The 20,988-nt window shown below is 42.9% G+C and overlaps 1 protein-coding gene across 1 annotated transcript; it reads left to right on the forward strand.

The window, feature by feature from the left end:
- Positions 1 to 1,051: 1,051 nt before the first annotated feature.
- Positions 1,052 to 19,804, forward strand: LOC139445609 (uncharacterized). Its single transcript, XM_071226771.1, has 6 exons — positions 1,052 to 1,372; positions 3,932 to 5,345; positions 5,687 to 5,837; positions 9,383 to 9,521; positions 14,027 to 14,352; positions 16,508 to 19,804. Exons 2-6 carry the CDS (start codon positions 3,943 to 3,945, stop codon positions 16,823 to 16,825), a joined length of 2,337 nt encoding a protein of 778 aa, XP_071082872.1. The 5' UTR covers positions 1,052 to 1,372; positions 3,932 to 3,942; the 3' UTR covers positions 16,826 to 19,804.
- The last annotated feature ends 1,184 nt before the right edge of the window (positions 19,805 to 20,988 follow it).

A 20,988-nucleotide genomic window follows, 5' to 3' on the forward strand; every position in this document is an offset into this window, starting at 1 on the left:
TTGAGACGACGGCATAACGACAAGACATTTAGACTACAGCACAACGACAAGACATTTGGACGACAGCACAACCACAAGACATTAAGACGACAACATAACGATAAGACATTGAGACGACAGCACAACGACAAGACATTTAGACGACAGCACAACGACAAGACATTTGGACGACAGCACAACCACAAAACATTTAGCCTACAGCACAACGACAAGACATTTGGACGACAGCACAACGACAAGACATTTAGACGACAGCACAACCACAAAACATTTAGACTACAGCACAACGACAAGATATTTGGACGACAGCACAACGACAAGACATATGGACGACAGTATAACCACAAAACATTTAGACGACAGCACAATGACAAGACATTTGGACGACGGCATAACGACAAGACATTTAGACTACAGCACAACGACAAGACATTTGGACGACAGCACAACGACAAGACATTTGGATGACAACACAACGACAAGACATTTGGATGACAGCACAACGACAAGACATTTGGATGACAGCACAACGACAAGACATTTGGATGACAGCACAATGACAAGACATTTGGACGACAGCACAACGACAAGACATTTGGATGACACCACAACGACAAGACATTTGGATGACAGCACAATGACAAGACATATAGACGACAGCACAACAACCAGACATTTGGACGACAGTACGACATTTTGGCCCTACACGACGTTAGGTCTGGGGCGACATTACGATAGCACGACATTTTGAGACGATGGTAGGCTCCTATTTATTTCTGTTCAAAACCTGAAAGAAAGCAGCGTGAAGAACCAGGCTGATTGTGAAGTAACCCAGTGTGAAGAATAGACACATGACGGCCAAACTGCAAGTTATATCAGTGAGAAGCAATGTCGTCACATTACAACCATTCGTCCGATGTAGACAACCGACCCAGTAAATCAGGGCGGACATTTTGAGGCGATAGACACGTTCGATTGCATCGCACATAACTAGGTCACAATCGTTCTGTGGATCATAACGGGGAAGCAGGATTTCTCCCGGAATCGTACTCCCCTCTAATTACCATGATGGAAATTTCCCAAGGCGGAGTTCAATCCAGATTCAAGCGTGGGTCGACGAACTAAAACAATAATCGTTTCTTATTGAAGAGACTGGCACTGTCGTCTGCTTCTCCTGCCGCTGATTCCCGCGTCTTCTCGCACGAGAGTGGCAGATGCAGACACGGAACTTGACTTGTATCAGCAGCAGTTCGCTCCACTCCTGGTGTTTATGTTGTTCAGCAAAATGGCGACGGTGGGTGCGGTATTGATTGAGAGGCGCTGCGCCGACAGGAGGAATTCCTAGTCTCAGCAAGACGGGCTCGTGTAGAAGGTGAGTCGGGCCTGCCGTTGTTGTGTAGTGGCGGCTGCCGTTGTTGTGTAGCGACGGCGTGTTTGCAGCAACAGCTGTTACTTCTCGGTGTTGTTATATTGAGCCTGTTGAAACGTTTCATTACAACTGGAGGGTGTGAGATGATGCCGAGGTTGATATGATATACATCCTACCGTCTTTCATCTCTCGTTCGGAGTTGTGGCATATCTGATGATTTTGTCATAGGGAAACAACATATATCAAATCGAAGTTTAGGTTATAGATTGAACCATTTATTAAAGAACACGGCTCATGTCATGCGACCCGTTTCATTCAAACCCTGGGTTTCCCCGTTATTGCACCACGCCCTATCGCCTACCGATGCCAATATATTCATAGCGTGACGTCATTCCAGTGGGATTTTCATTAACCAGTCAGAACGCGCGGCTAGCTCCTTTTGGGGCCAGAACGCTCCTGGCGCTGAACCCTCGTTTCCATATATATCATGACATGTTTTAGATCTGGAGGCCAGAAATCATAATGCATTGTGTGATAAAATGTTTCATAGACTAGGTTAGTCTAGGCGATGTTGTATCGAGCGGACAAGGCCGCACACAAACAGTAAGGATTGGGCATGTACACGGTATGGGTAGAAGATTCGGTTTAGCTTGTACATGTATTTCGTCAACAAACAATGACTTGTTCAAAGCCGCAAACGTTAAGCTCACAAGGGACATAAGATCAGTATTCCGAGAGACGAGTTGGTTATTTATTTTATTTAACAAACTCATCCTATGTGGTTATCTGTTAGTGTTCGTCAACAGTAAGATAGACGAGCCTGTGGTCATTACAAGAATCCGCCCTCGTACCAACAATCACCCCTTATGGAGAACATACCTCTCTCTTGTGTTGTGTTGGAAAAATTTGTCTCGAGTAGTAGGACTTGTCTAAAGTAGTAGGCCTTGTCTACAGTATTAGGCCTATCCCGAGTAGTAGGCCTTGTGTACGGTAGTAGGCCTTGTCTCGAGTAGTAGGCCTTGTCCCGAGTAGTAGACCTTGTCTACGGTAGTAGGCCTTGTCTACGGTAGTAGGCCTTGTCTAGAGTAGTAGGCCTTATCTACAATAGTAGACCTTGTCTACAGTAGTAGGCCTTGATTAGAGTGGTAGGTCCTGTCTAGAGTAGTAGGCCTTGTCTACAGCAGTAGACCTTGTCTACCGTAGTGGACCTTGTCTACTGTAGGAGGCTTGTCTCGAGTAGTAGGGCTTGTCTCGAGTAGTAGGCCTTGTCTACAGTAGTAGAATTAAGAATAATTAGTTCTTATGATTACATCTAGTGTTTGGAGTCAGAGCCAGGCAGACATGCCGGGGCCAAACAGACAAGACAGGGCCAAACAGACAAGTCAGGGCCAAACAGACATGTCAGGGCCAGGCAGACATGTCAGGGCCAAACAGACATGTGGGAGGCAAGGCAGACATGTCAGGGCCAAGCAGACATGTCAAGGCCAGGCAGACATGTCAGGGCCAAACAGTCATGTCAGGGTCAGGCAGACATGTCAGGGCCAAACAGACATGTCAGGGCCAGGCAGACATGTCAGGGCCAAACAGACATGTGGGAGGCAAGGCAGACATGTCAGGGCCAAGCAGACATGTCAAGGCCAGGCAGACATGTCAGGGCCAAACAGTCATGTCAGGGTCAGGCAGACATGTCAGGGCCAAACAGACATGTCAGGGCCAGGCAGACATGTCAGGGCCAGACAGACATGTCAGGGCCAGGCAGACATGTCAGGGCCAAACAGACATGTCAGGGCCAGGCAGACATGTCAGGGCCAGACAGACATGTCAGGGCCAGGCAGACAGGTCAGGGCCAGGCAGACATGTCAGGGCCAAACAGACATGTCAGGGCCAGGCAGACATGTCAGGGCCAGGCAGACACGTCAGGGCCAGGCAGACATGTCAGGGCCAGGCAGATGTCAGGGCCAGACAGACATGTCAGAGCCAGACAGACATGTCAGAGCCAAACAGACATGTCAGGGCCAGGCAGACATGTCAGGGCCAGGCAGACAGGTCAGGGCCAAGCAGACTTGTCAGGGTCAGGCAGACAGGTCAGGGCCAGGCAGACATGTCAGGGTCAGGCAGACATGTCAGGGTCAGGCAGACAGGTCGGGGCCAAGCAGACATGTCGAGGCCTGGCAGACATGTCAGGGCCAGGCAGACATGTCAGGGCCAAACAGACAGGTCAGGGCCAAACAGACATGTCGGGGCCAAGCAGACATTTCGTTGCCTGAGCAACATCCGAAGAGAATGAATTACAATCAGAAAGGTTACACAATTTACCCACTCAGAACAGAAATAGGATATTGGGAAAAGTAACCATGAAGAGTATGGCAAATCAAATCATCTGTTTTGAAAATAACGGCATCATTTATGGACACCACAAGGTGTCGAATTTACAGAGATACTCATAATGTTATATAAAATAACAGAGGAATGTCAAAAGAATGCTACTTTAGTTCAGACATCCTACCATGGCCTGTTGTTTATCGGGTGTAAGTAATTTGCAATGTGTGTGTTTTTGTTCAGGGCATTTCAACATGATGGACAGCAGGGTCTCAGAAGAGATACAGTTAAAACTGGATCTGGTAGCTGCTTCATTAGAACAGTTGGAATTTTTGGCTGAGGTTGACAAGCATCCCTGTCTGTATGAAGGCCCAGTGCTCCAGAGAGCTATCTTCAGATATGAGAAATTCTGGCTTCCACTCGTCTGTGAACACCGGGATACCATCCTCACCCCACCCCTGGATATTGGGTGGGCGTGGCACTGCCACATGTTGGCTCCAGTTGCATATCAAGAAGATTGCCTGAACCTCTTTCGCCATGTTCCTGACCACACCCTAGGGAATGCGAAGAAATCACCTATAGAAGTCAAACACATGTGGGAGGTTAAACATGGCAGGGAACCGTTCCAAGTGTCTCTGAGACCTGACCTCATGGCCCAGGACTTTACCTTTAAATCCGCGCTGTCATATGATATTGCAGCTGCAGCATCTCGACAGAAGTCCTTCTACTATCAAGTCTCACTTCCCCATTTCAAAGATCGCAAGTACCTGCAACATTCATTGCGACGTTATTTGAAGTTTTTGTTCCTGAAGAAGCAGCATCCTGACAATTTCCTGGTCCCCTGTTACGACATTGACATCATGTGGCACAGCCATCAGCTTCGCCCGTCGGTGTACAAGGCCGACACAGAACGCCTCCTTGGTCAGCTGTACAACCACAATGACTCCGTCAATGAACGACACGAAGGCTCGCGACTGAACAAGGCTGATCAATTCACCAGAACGCAATGGAAGAACACTTTTGGGGAAAGTTTCTCCAACTTTGGTTCCATGTATCGAGGGGAACCCCCAACAGGTAAACTGTACGCTATGACTGACTTGGAGATGTTTGGTGTGTGTACAAAGGTAGCAGTGATCAGAGTGGGAAAGGTAGCAGTGAATGTTCCCAACTTTGACGGCAAGATACAATTGTCTGCATACACTGCGCCTTATGCTGAAAAAGGTTTGCCATTCTTGTCATTTGAAGGCCAAGACAGAGAATGGAACAAGGATGGTGACACTAAGGTAGTCTTCAACACAATATGCCACAAACAATTGATATTCATTGTCAAGTACGCCAAGCCGACAATCCTCTGTTGCAGCATGACGAAGAAGATAGGAGAGGCTTCCCAAGACACCGTTTCAATTGTAGAGCACCTGGGCACAGAAGAGAAGGTCTTCACTGAAACTCTGGACATTATTTCGGCCTCTCACCCTGATTGTAAAGTTTCGCTGGATATGACCTTCACACCTTCTGTACCAGGAAAGGGCATGTTCTTCATCAAGCGTGGTCCATTCTGTTTGAGGACAATGCCTGAGAACATTGAACAAATGTGGGGACCAATACCATTGTCCAAGAAGCCGACAGGATCCAATAACGTCCGAGTAGGAACCCACTTGTGAGTATTTTCAATGTATTTAGTTTCATTACCGACTGTGACTTGGAAAGATAAAGAAATTTCTTCATCTATCTGCTAAAAAACAGAACTGTTGTGAAGATTCACATGAAGCATCGATAACATAACACATAACATTGATCAACTTACGAATAACCCGTGCACCAAACTGATACATTCAGGTAGTTCTGAAGTCGACCCGAATAAGCGAGAAGTATTTTATTTTACGTTTACCACTATAGGCAGGTGATACGAGTAATAATCTCCATGCATGTCGAAGCTTTGGGCAATTAATATGTAACTAGGATATCAGTCCTGTACGAGCTGTGCATATCCTGTTCCAGAATAAGGAATCACTTCAACGAAGATGTGTTCACAGTTCGGGTGATCCACTGCGTGCAATACCTCATGTCTGCCATACAGATATTCTACAAGGACAAGATGGCTGCTGTAGCTCACCTGATTGCCTCCGACCAACTCCCCTTCCCGTCACAGGTACGACAGTGTTGAAAGTGCTTTTCCTTGGTGGTTAATTGCATAAATGATTCACGGTTATTTCCATTGGATGGAAGACAGAACTCGGTGATAGTTATACAATTATTGCGCTATTTACTTTTGAGACATCCGAGAAGTTTATGAAGTGTAAGGCTAAATGCTGAAAAAAAAAATTGAGTGTACATGATAACAGTATGTATTAATATCCTCGCAAATAAGCATACATGTGTGTACATAACTATACAACAACTATACACAATAACGTTACAGACAGATTCACAATAACGTTAGTAATACATTCACAATAACGTTACTAATACATTCACAATAACGTTACTAATACATTCACAATAACGTTACTAATACATTCACAATAACGTTACAGATACATTCACAAGAACGTTACAGATACATTCACAATAACGTTACTAATACATTCACAATAACGTTACTAATACATTCACAATAACGTTACTAATACATTCCCAGTAACGTTACTAATACATTCACAATAACGTTACTAATACATTCACAATAACGTTACTTATACATTCACAATAACGTTACTAATACATTCACAATAACGTTACAGACAGATTCCCAATAACGTTACTAATACATTCACAATAACGTTACTAATACATTCACAATAACGTTACTAATACATTCACAATAACGTTACTAATACATTCACAATAATGTTACTAACACATTCACAATAACGTTACAGACAGATTCACAATAACGGTACTAATACATTCACAATAACGTTACTAATACATTCACAATAACGTTACTAATACATTCACAATAACGTTACAGACAGATTCCCAATAACGTTACTAATACATACACAATAACGTTACTAATACATTCACAATAACGTTACTAATACATTCACAATAACGTTACTAATACATTCACAATAACGTTACTAATACATTCACAATAACGTTACTAACACATTCACAATAACGTTACAGACAGATTCACAATAACGTTACTAATACATTCACAATAACGTTACTAATACATTCACAATAACGTTACAGCCAGATTCACAATAACGTTACTAATACATTCACAATAACGTTACAGACAGATTCACAATAACGTTACAGATACATTCAGATATAGTCCGCTATAAGCTCTTGGGAGATCCTTGATTCACACTGGTCTCACTGCAGTGTAGTCGGATATCAAATTCGCAAATCAAAGATAAACAATCGGATAAGTTGGTGTGTGAGTTTGGTAATCGGTGAAAGTTACATTGGTCTAGATTGGAAGCCATTTCAGTAGTAGGCAGTACAGAATGATGTTGAAACGTGTTGTGCTTTACCTTAGACCTGTAGCTCTGTACATACAAACAGTACAGAATGATGTTGAAACGTGTTGAACTTTACCTTAGACCTGTAGCTCTGTACATACAAACAGTACAGAATGATGTTGAAACGTGTTGAGCTTTACCTTAGACCTGTAGCTCTGTACATACAAGCAGTACAGAATGATGTTGAAACGTGTTGAGCTCTACCTTAGACCTGTAGCTCAGTACATACGACAGAACCATGTCCATTATCACGTGACATTGCTGCTAAGAAGGGAGTCCATTGTACGATTCAGAAATCAAAACTGTTTTTCTGAATGTTTCGCTCACTCGTACCGGGAACCCTCGATCCGACATCCTATTCATCTTCCTAAGATCTTCACGAAAGGTACCCGAGCTTTCGGAACCAAAGATCGAATTTTAATCAGATTGATAAAATATATACACTCTTAAAAAAGAGTAGTGGATAGTCGGAAATATCTACTTAAAAGTCGTAGATGTTATCACCACCAAAGATCTTGAAGGATGATAGGTGGACGATTTTGGATTAGTAGTGCAATACCGCCACGATTGATCAAACATCCATTCACTCGACAAGGCATATTGCGTATAGGCCTACTGGTAGCGATGTGAGGGAGTCTCCTATACTCCTCTTGCAGCGCCTGGCCATGTTCAGCCAACGTTGTCGACGGTCTAATATGTTGACGTACACGTATCCCCATATAGTCCCGGACGTGTTCAATGGCTGAGAGGTCTGGGTTCATTGCTGGCCATGGCATTCTATGGAGGCTGTGCTGGTGGGGGTGAGCTTTGACGTTTCGGGCACCGTCAACACAGAATGTTGACCCAGATGCCCTACAAAAAAGACAACAAAGGTTGTCAGTATGTCGCCCCGAGAGTAATGTCCAGTTACCCATCCTTGCACAATATGGAGTGTGGATATGGATCGCTCAGTCGTAGTGATGCCACCCCACACCATAACCAATCCACCGCCAAATGTCATTATGACGTTTATGTCGACGCCGCCTGACGCGACCACTCCGATCAATCGGGACTCATCTGAAATAATCGCTGGTCATATTTATCCTAGTGTTAGGTTGTGACGTATGTTGGCAATGGGGGGCACGGGTGGGCCAGCCGTCTAAGGCGCCGCGATTCGCTGTGCAGAGATGCGTCCTATGATTGTTGGTTCGAATCCCGGTTCGCCCCGATTGTGTTTCTAGGTTTGTCAGCACGATACCCGTGCTCATGGGTTTCACCGAAGTGGTAAACGTCTGAGACCTGCATCACTTCGGGCTTCCCTCTCACATTAAGCTGACACGCCGCGATATAACTGGAATACCGTTAAAAGCGGCTTTAAAACCAACTCACTCACTGTTGGCAATATGACGATTTGTAATGAGTGGCACAACACGTGGCCATCGAGCATGGGGATGAGCTGCGTGTACTCCAGCAGCCGGATGACAGCTTGCAGCAATTTGAGCCGCCGTTTGAGCTCCATTTCGCAGGGCTGGTTTCGGATCAATCAATCCAATACAATTGTCGCTGGCCTGGCAAGCCCTGAACGGGGACAGTCGTCGACATGTTAGGTTTCAAGGATACAAATCAGGAGGCACACCCGACTCACGCGTGACGCGGTACTGCGTGAGGCACGTGCAAACAACAGGATGTGTTTTTGGTGTTAGGTTTTACAGACATAAACGTTCTTGCATAGGATGTTTGTCGTCAATACCTATCTGTGTTCTAATACTTGGTATTAGTATTTATATATCTTGGTCCCCTGTCTTTTCATGATTCCAAGAACATATCTTGGGAATGTGCAAGACAACAAACAACACAGCTCCTTACTGCTGTATGAAGACCTCTTACATGTGAACTTAACTCCATTAAACCGTAATGTAGTGGTCAGAAGCAGGACGTCATCAATATGTAATGTACTGCTCCAAAACTGATCATCATTCATTCTTAGTGTACTGCTGAGGAAGAAAACGTCATTAATTCGTAATTTACTGCCGAGTAACAGAACTTCGTTTGATGATTTCCCTATCCTAACCCTGGAGTGCTTGTACATCTGCCTGTAATCTAACGAACATTCGCTGATCATCGACTGGAGAGTACATCTGTCTGTAATCTAACGAACATTCCCTGATTATCGACTGGAGAGTACAGTGGAGGAACTCTGTGAGTATTTCATTGACATGCCTATGTTGTGGTTATGAAGGTCGGGAAGAGTGAGAAGTGTGTGTGCCTGAACGCCAAAGATGGAGAAAGGGCTGTCCTGATCAAGAACCACGGAGGAGACTGGGCTATAGTGACGGGGAAATGGACGGGACAAAAGAAGGGGCAGGCCGGGATACCTGGTGAGTGTGTACTTCCAGATGCCCAGGCTTGTGTTGAGGTAAAGAGGAGCACGTCTTACGTCAATAAGTTTCCGACATACCGACTACATCATAAGCATGTGTTTATCTATATAATTTCTTTTGTCCTTCTGTTTATGTTTATTTTTACACATTCCTTGACAATCCTAGCTGTGAAGTGAGTGTGACGGTTGTAAACATTTGTGTATCGTCACACATGAAATATGGCATGGAATGAGCACGCACCTGTGTTTAAAACAATTATTTCCAAGTGATAGTATTTTCTCCCGCCAAAACGAATCATTCGTCATTAATGACAAATTACGTTAAAGTTCGTTAGACCATTCCGACTGCATCATAAGCATGTGTTTTTGAATAACGATCTATGAAAGACTATACTAATGGTGATATCCCGTGAAAGGTGAGCGTATCTTGCCCCGCCGGTAGCACCCGTTACAAACACATGCAAAGGCAAGTGAAGCATTCACCTGATCAGACACGGGAACATATGGTACACGTCAAAATAGTGAATTGCATCACACATCGTTTTGGCCACTGATTCGTCTATAAAAACATCTTATGCACAATTACTACTAAGTATACATTCTTTATTAAACACAGGCTTGTTGCATTAATTTTTATGATAATACATTTTTGTATTTTCCCTTACTCAAAATGCAAAGCAAGTATCGTCAAATAGCACGTGTCCTATGTCACAGTTGATATCTTTAAACACACCAGGGGGCATGGGTGGCCCACTCGTCTAAGGCGACGCAATTAGAGTTGCGTCCCTTCGGACGCGCCAGAAACCTATGATTGTGCGTTCGAATCCCGATTCGCCCCGATTATGTTTCTAGGTTTGTTTTCACCATACCCGTGCTCGTGGGGTTTCTTTTGGGGTCTGAGCCCTGCATCACTTCGGACTTTCCTTCCACATTAAGCTGACACGCCGCGATATAACTGTAATACTGTTAAAAGCGGCGTTAAACCCAACTCGCTCACTCACTTAAACACACCAGCTTTAATCCGACTTTCCGGGCCATATGTGCTCGCCCAGGCAACTCCCTGACATTGTCCTTGTGTCTGTTGGGTGTCATACCACTTGGGTTTGTTACTGCCAACTATGGGAGGATTACTGTTTGAGGTAATTTGGATATCTGGCTCTCGGAGAAGTCGATGGTAATACCATATTCTACAACTTAAACTTTTCTTGACGGAACATTGAATATAATTAGGTTTATGTGTTAACACATATCAATAAGGTTAACACCAGAAGCATTGGTCCTGGTCGTATGCCGTGTACATCTGTGATCTGGTTTGATGTTATTTATAAATTCACACTTGATCATCAAATTCAAGTAACAAAATCACATATTCTTTCTTCTAGCAATAAATTAACGCTACAAAACAGTTTCCATAATCACAAAAAATCTGTGCAAAAAGCAGAGTCGACTGGATGATTCCGACCATATCATGAGGTTGTGTTTGTGAATAAAAAGGCGTATCCTGCCCCACCGGTGGAACCCATCACACACACACACATGCAATGGCAAGTCAACTATTCACTTGAAAAAACAGACGGGGACACATGGTACAAGTCAAAATTTGGAATACACAGAGACATCATTCTATAAGTCTACCATAAAACGTTAAGAAGGCTTTGCTGTGGCCTTTAATGTAACCTTGATCAAACAACTTTGAGCAAGATTCGCATGTCGCTCTTTAAAATTCTTGGCATAAAGAGCATTCTCGATGGTAACATCTGCATGATCATACGATACAATTACATAAACACCTTTTTATCATATGCATCAACAGCGTCTGTAGAGGTAACAATATTATCGTCATCATATATCTATGGTCTAAGGCACTGTAAGTTGCTTCTCTTTGCGTGCAAGAAACCTTTCTTTGGGGGTTAGAGTCCCTGTTTGCCCCAATTATGTTTCTAGGTTTGTCAGCATCATACCAATGTTCGTGGCTTTCCTCCCACAATAAGCTGGAAGACTGTTCAAAATGGCATTAAATCCAACTCACTTACTCATTCAAACTTACTCGGTAGGAAACTTTTAATTGTTGTTTACTGTCACACTCAGCAATAATCCAACAATATGACAGCGTCGTGTAAATACTCAAATCTGGAACAGGACAACCCAGTGATTGATATTTTGAGCAACGTATTATGTCATCGAAAACACTAACTTTGTGGTCCCAATCCATGGGGCTTCACTCAAGATATACACATGACAACAGCACTTCACCTACTTGGCTATAATACCCTCCCCGTTTGCAACGTGATGGCAATACACTATTTGGATGATGAATAACAAAGGTTAAGGTCATTTTATGAACTTTTAGTGGAAAATAGCCCACATAGCACAGCAGATTAGGTCCGTATGCAGGAAACCTGAATTCTCAGAAATACCGGGAGGAAGTTTTGAGACCTGTTGTGCAACCATTCATTCTGCAACAGACCGCATACAGCAAGACTCCCATAGAATATTTCAACAGCAATAACATTCAGGTTTTACCCTGGCCTGCATGTTCTCCTGATGTGAACCCCGTCGAACATTCACGAGATCACCTTGACTGATATATCAGAAGACTACCAGTGACACCAGTCAACCATCAAGAACTCGAACAATGTCTCCGAATGGCAGCGGAATACCCCCAATGTCATCCGTTTGTTTACGTCATTGGTGCGTCGTCGTTTTCAGGCGTGCATGTCTGCACAAGGTGGACATACTCGGTTTTAAGTGGGTTTTGAAGCCTTTCAGAGATTTTAAAGTCATGTTGAACAAGTGTTGTGACTGTGATATTGTGACGATGTCACTATGTGTCTTTGTGTTACAGTCGTTTGATAACTTGAACAGTTTTACATATAAATATTATACCCGAACTCTAATGAAGTATATACATATTGAATTTCTAAATGCTTTTGTTTTTCTTGCAAACTCTTGGTATGCATTCTCTTGGACATTAGTTTATCAGTGTAACTGTACATAATCTGTAACTGTAACTTGGATTCACTGCTGACTGGACTAGTACATGCTCAGCACCTGTATGTTACAGGGCATTTAACTTTAAATATGATACAAAGTAGATTACGAATCAGACATTCCATTTTGGCGCAATGAACTTGCATTGCCTTTGCATGCTTTTGTGACGGGTGCAGGATACGCTAACCCTTTCGCGAACATAAACTCATGCTTATGATGTAATTGAAATCGTAAACTGGACCTTTCTTGTGATTATGGAAAGGGTTTTGTCACCTTTATTTACTATCAGCTGCATTTGCTTCAGATAAATATTTACCCAATGAAATGAACTGCTCCCCCTGGCTGTTCATTGGTGTGAATCCTGCCATCATGTGGCCATGCAGCATGGGTCTTCCCTTTTGATATCAAGTCACGAGCCATCTTAAGTTTGTTGTTTGTTTGTTTGTTTGTTTGTTTGTTTGTTTGTTTGTTGTTTAACTCCGCACTCAGCAATATTCCAGCTATATGACGGCGGTCGCCTCGTACGACAAGCATAGTCACCTATTTCGGCAAGCTTGGGTTCCTGAAGACCGATTCCACCCCGGATCTTCACGGGTCCCATCTTACGGACCTATACTAGCAGGTCCTCGTTGAGAAAGACAGATTGTTTCTTATGTTTCAGTGTCATTTCTCAAGACGTTCTTTGTGTCCCAGTAAGCAACAAAATTCTCCTTGATTTTGTTCCCCGAAATCTTCTTTCCCACCCGATAACATGTGTCGATATCACTGATGCTGATGTTGGGGTGGACTTCTTTCAAAATGTCCATCTTCGACATCTTCACCACGAGCCTCACGGCTGAATGTCGATGCTGTATTGTTACTGGTTATCAGTTCACTTGATCAGCTGCTGCCACATCCTGAGTATCTCCTGTCGTAGTAGTGGGACAATGTCCTTCACAATGTAACTGGCTATTTCGTTGGCAACAAGCATCAAATATTGTCGCAACATATTCTGAAGCTATGGTAGCATTAGAACTTTAGCCAACTTGGTAGTTATCAGACCTGACAGTTCCTCAAACAGTGCTCATGGATAAGAGACATATTAAATCAAGGAAACTAGATCTGTGTTTCCAAGACTTGCGCTGGGTTCAGGCGACCATCTTGGGATCTCGCGTGGTGTTCAGGGTTGTTTGTCAGCGCCTCTGTGGGGTTCTCTGTTTACAGTTGGCATTTGCCTTCACAAAAGAGGTCCAAGAATTATACAAAATTTTCCTCAGTTATTTTGGTTGTGTAATGATATCAAATCATCGTGCATTTACTTGTAAAGATGTATATACACTAGAAAGCTTGCTTACATGCACGTGCTTCCTGTCACCGTTTCAGATCTTCAGAACATATTGATGAAATTAGAGAACGTTTTGCTTATATTAAATACAGGGGTAGAGTAGCACAAAAGATAAACGTATTGACAGTGTTGTACATGGATGGACTGTGCTTAGTGTGTCTCCCTACAATCTACACATTCCTCTTCAGGCACATCTTCCAGGAAAGCAGTACCTGGTGTGAAGGGCTCCCCAGGAACACTTGCAGTGAAGATGTTTTCTCTCAAAGAATCAACATGCTTCAGACAGACCCTCAGCTACCACGGCGGTATTTACAAGTTTAAACTGAGCGACATCAGCGTGGACCAAACCCGTGGCACCGTGTTAGTGGACCCCAGCACCAAGAAAATAGCTGAGAACCTTGCTCTGGCATTCAGTGTGTCCTTGCTGCACGTTCTGTGTCAGCCACGGCCGGCAAACTGGAAGACTGGGCGTACCACTAAACCAACCAGTGCCAGGGGAGATAAATCAGTCGGGGTAAGTCAAGTGGCGTACCACTAAACACAGAAGTACCAGGGGAAGTCAGACAGTATGGGTAAGTCAGTGGGCGTACCGCTAAATACAGAAGTACCAGGGGACGTAAGTCAGTGTCAATGACAAATATATTCAAAACAGAAAGTACCAGGGAAAGTAAGTCAATCGATGTAAGCCAGTGGGCGTACCACTAAACACAGAAGTACCAGGGGCAGTAACCCAGTATGGGTAAGTCAGTGGGCGTACCACTAAACACAGAAGTAGCAGGGGCAGTAAGCCAGTATGAGTAAGTCAGTGGGCGTACCACTAAACACAAAAGTACCAGGGGGTGTAAGTCAGTATGGGTAAGTCAGTGAGCGTACCGCTAAATATAGAAGTTACAGGGGAAGTAAGCCAGTATGGGTAAGTCAGTGAGCGTACCGCTAAATATAGAAGTTACAGGGGAAGTAAGCCAGTATGGGTAAGTCAGTGAGCGTACCGCTAAATATAGAAGTTACAGGGGAAGTAAGCCAGTATGGGTAAGTCAGTGAGCGTACCACTAAATACAGAAGTTACAGGGGAAGTAAGCCAGTATGGGTAAGTCAGTGGGCGTACCGCTAAACGCAGAAGTAGCAGGGAAAGTAAGCCAGTATGGGTAAGCAAGTGGGCGTACCACTAAACACAAAAGTACCAGGGGCAGTAAGCCAGTATAGGTAAGCCAGTGAGCGTACCGCTAAACACAGAAGTACCAGGGGAAGTAAGTTAGTAAGAGTAAGCCAGTGAGCGTACCGCTAAACACAGAAGTACCAGGGGGTGTAAGCCAGTATGGGTAAGCCAGTGGGCGTACCACTAAACACAGAAGTACCAGGGGAAGTAAGCCAGTATTCGTATCACGTATCTACCACCAGTACTTCACTGGTTCCACTGTTGGTTGGCGCAGCAAGCTTACTGCTTTTGGTCAACAGGTGGTGGCCAAAATGTGGTACAAACATGTTCATTATCAGGATGTGTATGCAAATGTGTGGCGTCCTAAAATAGTTACGTAAATAATCATGATACATGTCTACACCTCAAATGTTTGTTTTGCGCGATAAACATATACCTGCTCACATTTGATTTTGATGGAGTGATCTTACTTCACAACCCATCTTCAAGTCATCCCCTATTTGGGTTACATTCGATACTGAGGACCAGCAAATACTATGCTATGTGTCGTCCAATCGCAGCCTACAGGGTCCAATCTATCGACTCGTTTAGATGGACAGGAAGCCAGTCAACCACCTGTACCAGGGGAAGTAAGTCAGTAAGGGTAATTCAATAGGCATACCACTAAACGCGGATGTACCAGGGAAGAAGTGTGTGGTTGCGGATATTCAAAGGCATAATTACAAGGAATGATAATGAATAAATAGAATATTCATAGTGAACTTCGTGAGGTTATGGGAAGATCATGCCAATGATCAACCTACTTTTTTTCCATTCTCAGATCTGCCCGATGTGTAATTTGTCAATAACAAATGACAAATATATTAAAAACATCACTAATCTTCATATTATTCAATACTACTTTGTCTAACTGTACATGCTGCATGTAGCACATCATCTGGGCGTTATTCTATGCTAGTTCAGTTGTAATTATCTACGTTTTGCTTTGTAATATGTTGCTCTGGAACACTTTCTAATACGTCACCTACATCTTGCATTTCAGTCTATTCCGTCTGAAGACTATGCATTATTTCAAAGTAAACATAATTTGTGTATAACAACTTCTTTAATTTATGTAAAGGCAACGTTTCGCCTTTACGGTAATTAAAGAAGTTGCTATCCATAAATTGAGTTATGCATAGCAACCTATGCATTAATTCATTTACATATTGCATTTCAGTACAATTCTTCTGAAGACTTTGCAATAATTCATCTTCATCTTGCATTTCAGTATATTCCGACTTAAGACTATGCTGCATTTCGGTATAATTCTTCTTAAGATGTTTCAAAAGTGCATATACTGGTACATATTACATTTCAGTATGTACATTCTGAGGACTTTTCTATGGTTCATCTACACCTTGCATTTCAGTATGTACCTTCTGAGGACTTTCCTACAGTCCATCTATACCTTGCATTTCAGTATGTACCGTCTGAGGACTTTCCTATAGTTCATCTACACCTTGCATTTCAGTATGTACCTTCTGAGGACTTCCCAATAGTCATGGCCACAGGATACCTCGAGGAAACACCCTCCAACTTCTACATCCGACAGCAGTACGGTCCCACGGTTTGCAGCGGGTGTGGCGGATGCATGGGGTACACAGGGGGAGATGATATGGGCGATATGGGGGGGATGCCGGATGCAACTGATGGCGGAGACGTGGGGGCTGGTATGTGTGGCGGTGATGGCGGTGATGCTGGAGGTTGTGGAGGTTGTGGGGGTTGTGGTGGTTGTGGTGGGTGCGGTGGGTGTGGTGGGTGCGGTGGTTGTGGTGGGTGTGGCGGGTAATTTTGGATCTTGGGGGTTTCTGGGAAAAGAAGGTTTCTAGTGTTTGGGATTGTATTGGCGACACAGACAATAGTTTCATTGTCATCGCGTACACGATTTGAGGGAGTTGACAAGCTGTTCATGTTTGCGTACATGTATCGCGTTTAAAAGGACATAAATATATATATATATACATGTTGATTGTAGAATTATATGACCTTCAACTATTCGATTTATAGTTTACGATATATCTAACTGTGTTGTTTGAGAAGGAGATACAAACTATTTAGCCGTGTAGACACATCAATCTGTCATCTTTCAACTTTGTATAAACTGCAATAACCCACATGCATATAACCTTGTTACTTCAAATTTCTCTACATCACGTTCTTGATAACGGCGTTATCATCCCATTTATTGTAATAATGAAGCTATATATGCTATGTATACTATGTAACTGTGTGTTGTAAGGAGGACATACCAACTATGTAATCATGTGTAACATGGAGGAGATTTAAACTATGTTACCAGGTGTTACATGGAGGAGATACAAATTATGTAACTGTGTGTTAGATTGAGGAGATACAAACTATGTAACCTCGTGTTACATGGAGGAGATACAAACTATGTAACCATGTGTTTCATGGAGGAGATACAAACTATGTAACCGTGTGTTACCTGGAGGAGATACAACTATGTAACCATGTGTTACATGAAGGAGATGCAAACTATGTAACCGTGTGTTACATGGAGGAGATACAACTGTGTAACCATGTGTTACATGAAGGAGATACAACTATGTAACCATGTGTTACATAGAGGAGATACAAACTATGTAACCGTGTGTTACATGAAGGAGATACAAACTATGTAACCATGTGTTACATGAAGGAGATACAACTATGTAACCATGTGTTACATGGAGGAGATACAAACTATGTAACCGTGTGTTACATGGAGGAGATACAACTATGTAACCATGTGTTACATGAAGGAGATACAACTATGTAACCATATGTTACATAGAGGAGATACAAACTATGTAACCGTGTGTTACATGGAGGAGATACAACTATTTAACTGTGTGTTACATGGGGGAGATACAAACTAAGTAACCATGTGTTACATAGAGGAGACACAACTATGTAACTGTGTGTTACATGGAGGAGATACAACTATGTAACCACGTGATACATGGAGGAGATACAACTATGTAACCATGTGTTACATAGAGGAGATACAAACTATGTAATCGTGTGTTACATGGAGGAGATACAACTATGTAACTGTGTGTTACATGGAGGAGATACAAACTATGTAACCGTGTGATACATGGAGGAGATACAACTATGTAACTGTGTGTTACATGGTGGAGATACAAACTAAGTAACTGTGTGTTACATGGAGGAGATACAAACTATGTAACCATGTGTTACATGGAGGAGATACAAACTATGTAACCGTGTGTTACATGGAGGAGATACAATCTATGTAACTGTGTGTAACATGGAGGATATACAACTATGTAACCATGTGTTACATGGAGGAGATACAACTATGTAACCATGTGTTACATGGAGGAGATACAAACTATGTAACTGTGTGCTACATGGGAGAGAAACAAACAAATGCACGACAAACCCCAGTCTTTGTACAAATATTTTTTTCAGATTGGTTTTACTGGTATATTTTGAATAATAATTCTTTCTTTTTCAAATTTATAGACATGTATATTGAGAGATGTATCGTCATGACATTTATTTCTTAATAGTACTGTACTTATTGATGTCACTTACTGTGTATTCTATAGTGTCTTCAAAACGCATTTTTACAGCTGTAATATCGATGAAGGTGATACTATGATAAAGGGACCACCATCTGTACCCAAACGTCGCATGGCAAGATTATAGGGTTGAAATCCAAAACTTCTACCAAGAATTTGACGAATGCGTGATTCTGATTGGTTAAAAAGAGGTTTCATTTTTGCAACAGAAGCTTCTTTTAAGCATTTTGAGTTGTTTTCACACAAAAAAAAGCGTGTATGAATACATCAATATCCTACATATCGATCCATTAATCGAGAGCCGCCAATCTCCCACAAGAACTGTATACGTATATTATTCCTCTATTAGATGTTGGGTCTCCAATACAGGCCAGGTCTCTAATACACTCCGGGTCAACGGCTCTCACGAAATTAATAGACTGCCGAACGTCTAATAGAGGAAATACGGTACGTTTGATATGGGATGTTTTCGGCGATTTTGACGTTCTGGGTCGTAACTCTCATTGCTTCGATGAGATTACAAGACTTCACGAACGTTTATCTTTTTCATACAAATGATAATATACGTTTAACGAAACTTTTAGAATAATGTAGTCATTGAAACACACAGTGTTTCTTTATGACAACATGTTTACAAACATGTTTGTGATAAATATTTACCAGTACTGTCATCTCCGTCAACCAGTAACATTAGGATTTGTTAGTAGGGGATTTGAACCACCATCGAAAACACTCCTCTCTTCGAAAGGCCACACAAACTCACAAATGTTCCGACATCACTGAAGTCACAGAAAAAGCCTTGATCACAACAGCTTTTTAAACTTGATGCGCGTCACACCAAAACAAGCACAATTAAGCAAAACATACACGAACCACTGTCAGGGCCGACACTGTCAGATCCACGAGACAGGGGATGTTTTTGTACCGTGAGAAACTAAGAGGTTTGAACATGTATTTTGTAGTAAAATCCCTTTGTGTTAAAATGCCGATTGGTCTGCAGTCTATAAACAACAGTTCAGTCACCCTCCATGCAGCGATATTGGCCGTCCCGTTGTTCCAGCAGGCTTATCACCAGTACATCTACAGGGTCATGTTGTACCAGCAGGCCTATCCCCAGTACATCTACAGGGTCATGTTGTTCCAGCAGGCCTATCCCCAGTACATCTACAGGGTCATGTTGTTCCAGCAGGCCTATCCCCAGTACACCTACAGGGTAATGTTGTTCCAGCAGGCCTATCCCCAGTACACCTACAGGGTAATGTTGTTCCAGCAGGCCTATCCCCAGTACATCTACAGGGTCATGTTGTTCCAGCAGGCTTATCCCCAGTACATCTACAGGGTCATGTTGTACCAGCAGGCTTATCCCCAGTACATCTACAGGGTCATGTTGTTCCAGCAGGCCTATCCCCAGTACATCTACAGGGTCATGTTGTTCCAGCAGGCTTATCCCCAGTACATCTACAGGGTAATGTTGGTCCAGCAGGCTTATCCCCAGTACATCTACAGGGTCATGTTGTTCCAGCAGGCCTATCCCCAGTACATCTACAGGGTCATGTTGTACCAGCAGGCTTATCCCCAGTACATCTACAGGGTAATGTTGTTCCAGCAGGCTTATCCCCAGTACATCTACAGGGTAATGTTGTTCCAGCAGGCTTATCCCCAGTACATCTACAGGGTCATGTTGGTCCAGCAGGCCTATCCCCAGTACATCTACAGGGTCATGTTGTTCCAGCAGGCTTATCCCCAGTACATCTACAGGGTAATGTTGTACCAGCAGGCTTATCCCCAGTACATCTACAGGGTAATGTTGAACCAGCAGGCATATTCCCAGTACATCTACAGGGTAATTTTGTACCAGCAAGTATATCCCCCGTACATCTACAGGGTAATGTTGTACCAGAAGGCTTATCCCCAGTACATCTACAGGGTAATGTTGTACCAGCAGGCTTATCCCCAGTATATCTACAGGGTAATGTTGTTCCAGCCGGCATATCCCCAGTACATATACAGGGTCATGTTAAACCACATCATATATCGGGGGTTGAGATCTTGCTTGCGTAACCTGTCAGAGGCATTTGCAGCCATTGACAGTAGTGAGTAAACCTGATGTAGGTCAAGTTCTGCCACATACCAGTTCGGGTTGGAAATTCATTTATTTTTGAATTTTTGTTATTTACTGGGGGTATTTGCTGAATAACTAATAAGACTTCCACATGTAAAATAAATAGTATAATGTTAGTAAATAAAGTTTGTTGGAGAAATAAATTCGTTCAGCATTTTTTTTCTTCAAATTTCTACAACATGCCCACCCTACAATGGTTGATGGCATATTCGATTGCCAAGAAATGTCGCGCTGGTTTCCAAGAATTTACTTCCTGAGTCCAAACAGTGAACAACCTCA

Source organism: Haliotis cracherodii, unplaced genomic scaffold (genome assembly GCF_022045235.1).
Source record: "Haliotis cracherodii isolate W230 unplaced genomic scaffold, xgHalCrac1.p SCAF_6, whole genome shotgun sequence".
In the NCBI taxonomy this organism is placed as follows: Eukaryota; Metazoa; Mollusca; class Gastropoda; order Lepetellida; family Haliotidae; genus Haliotis; species Haliotis cracherodii.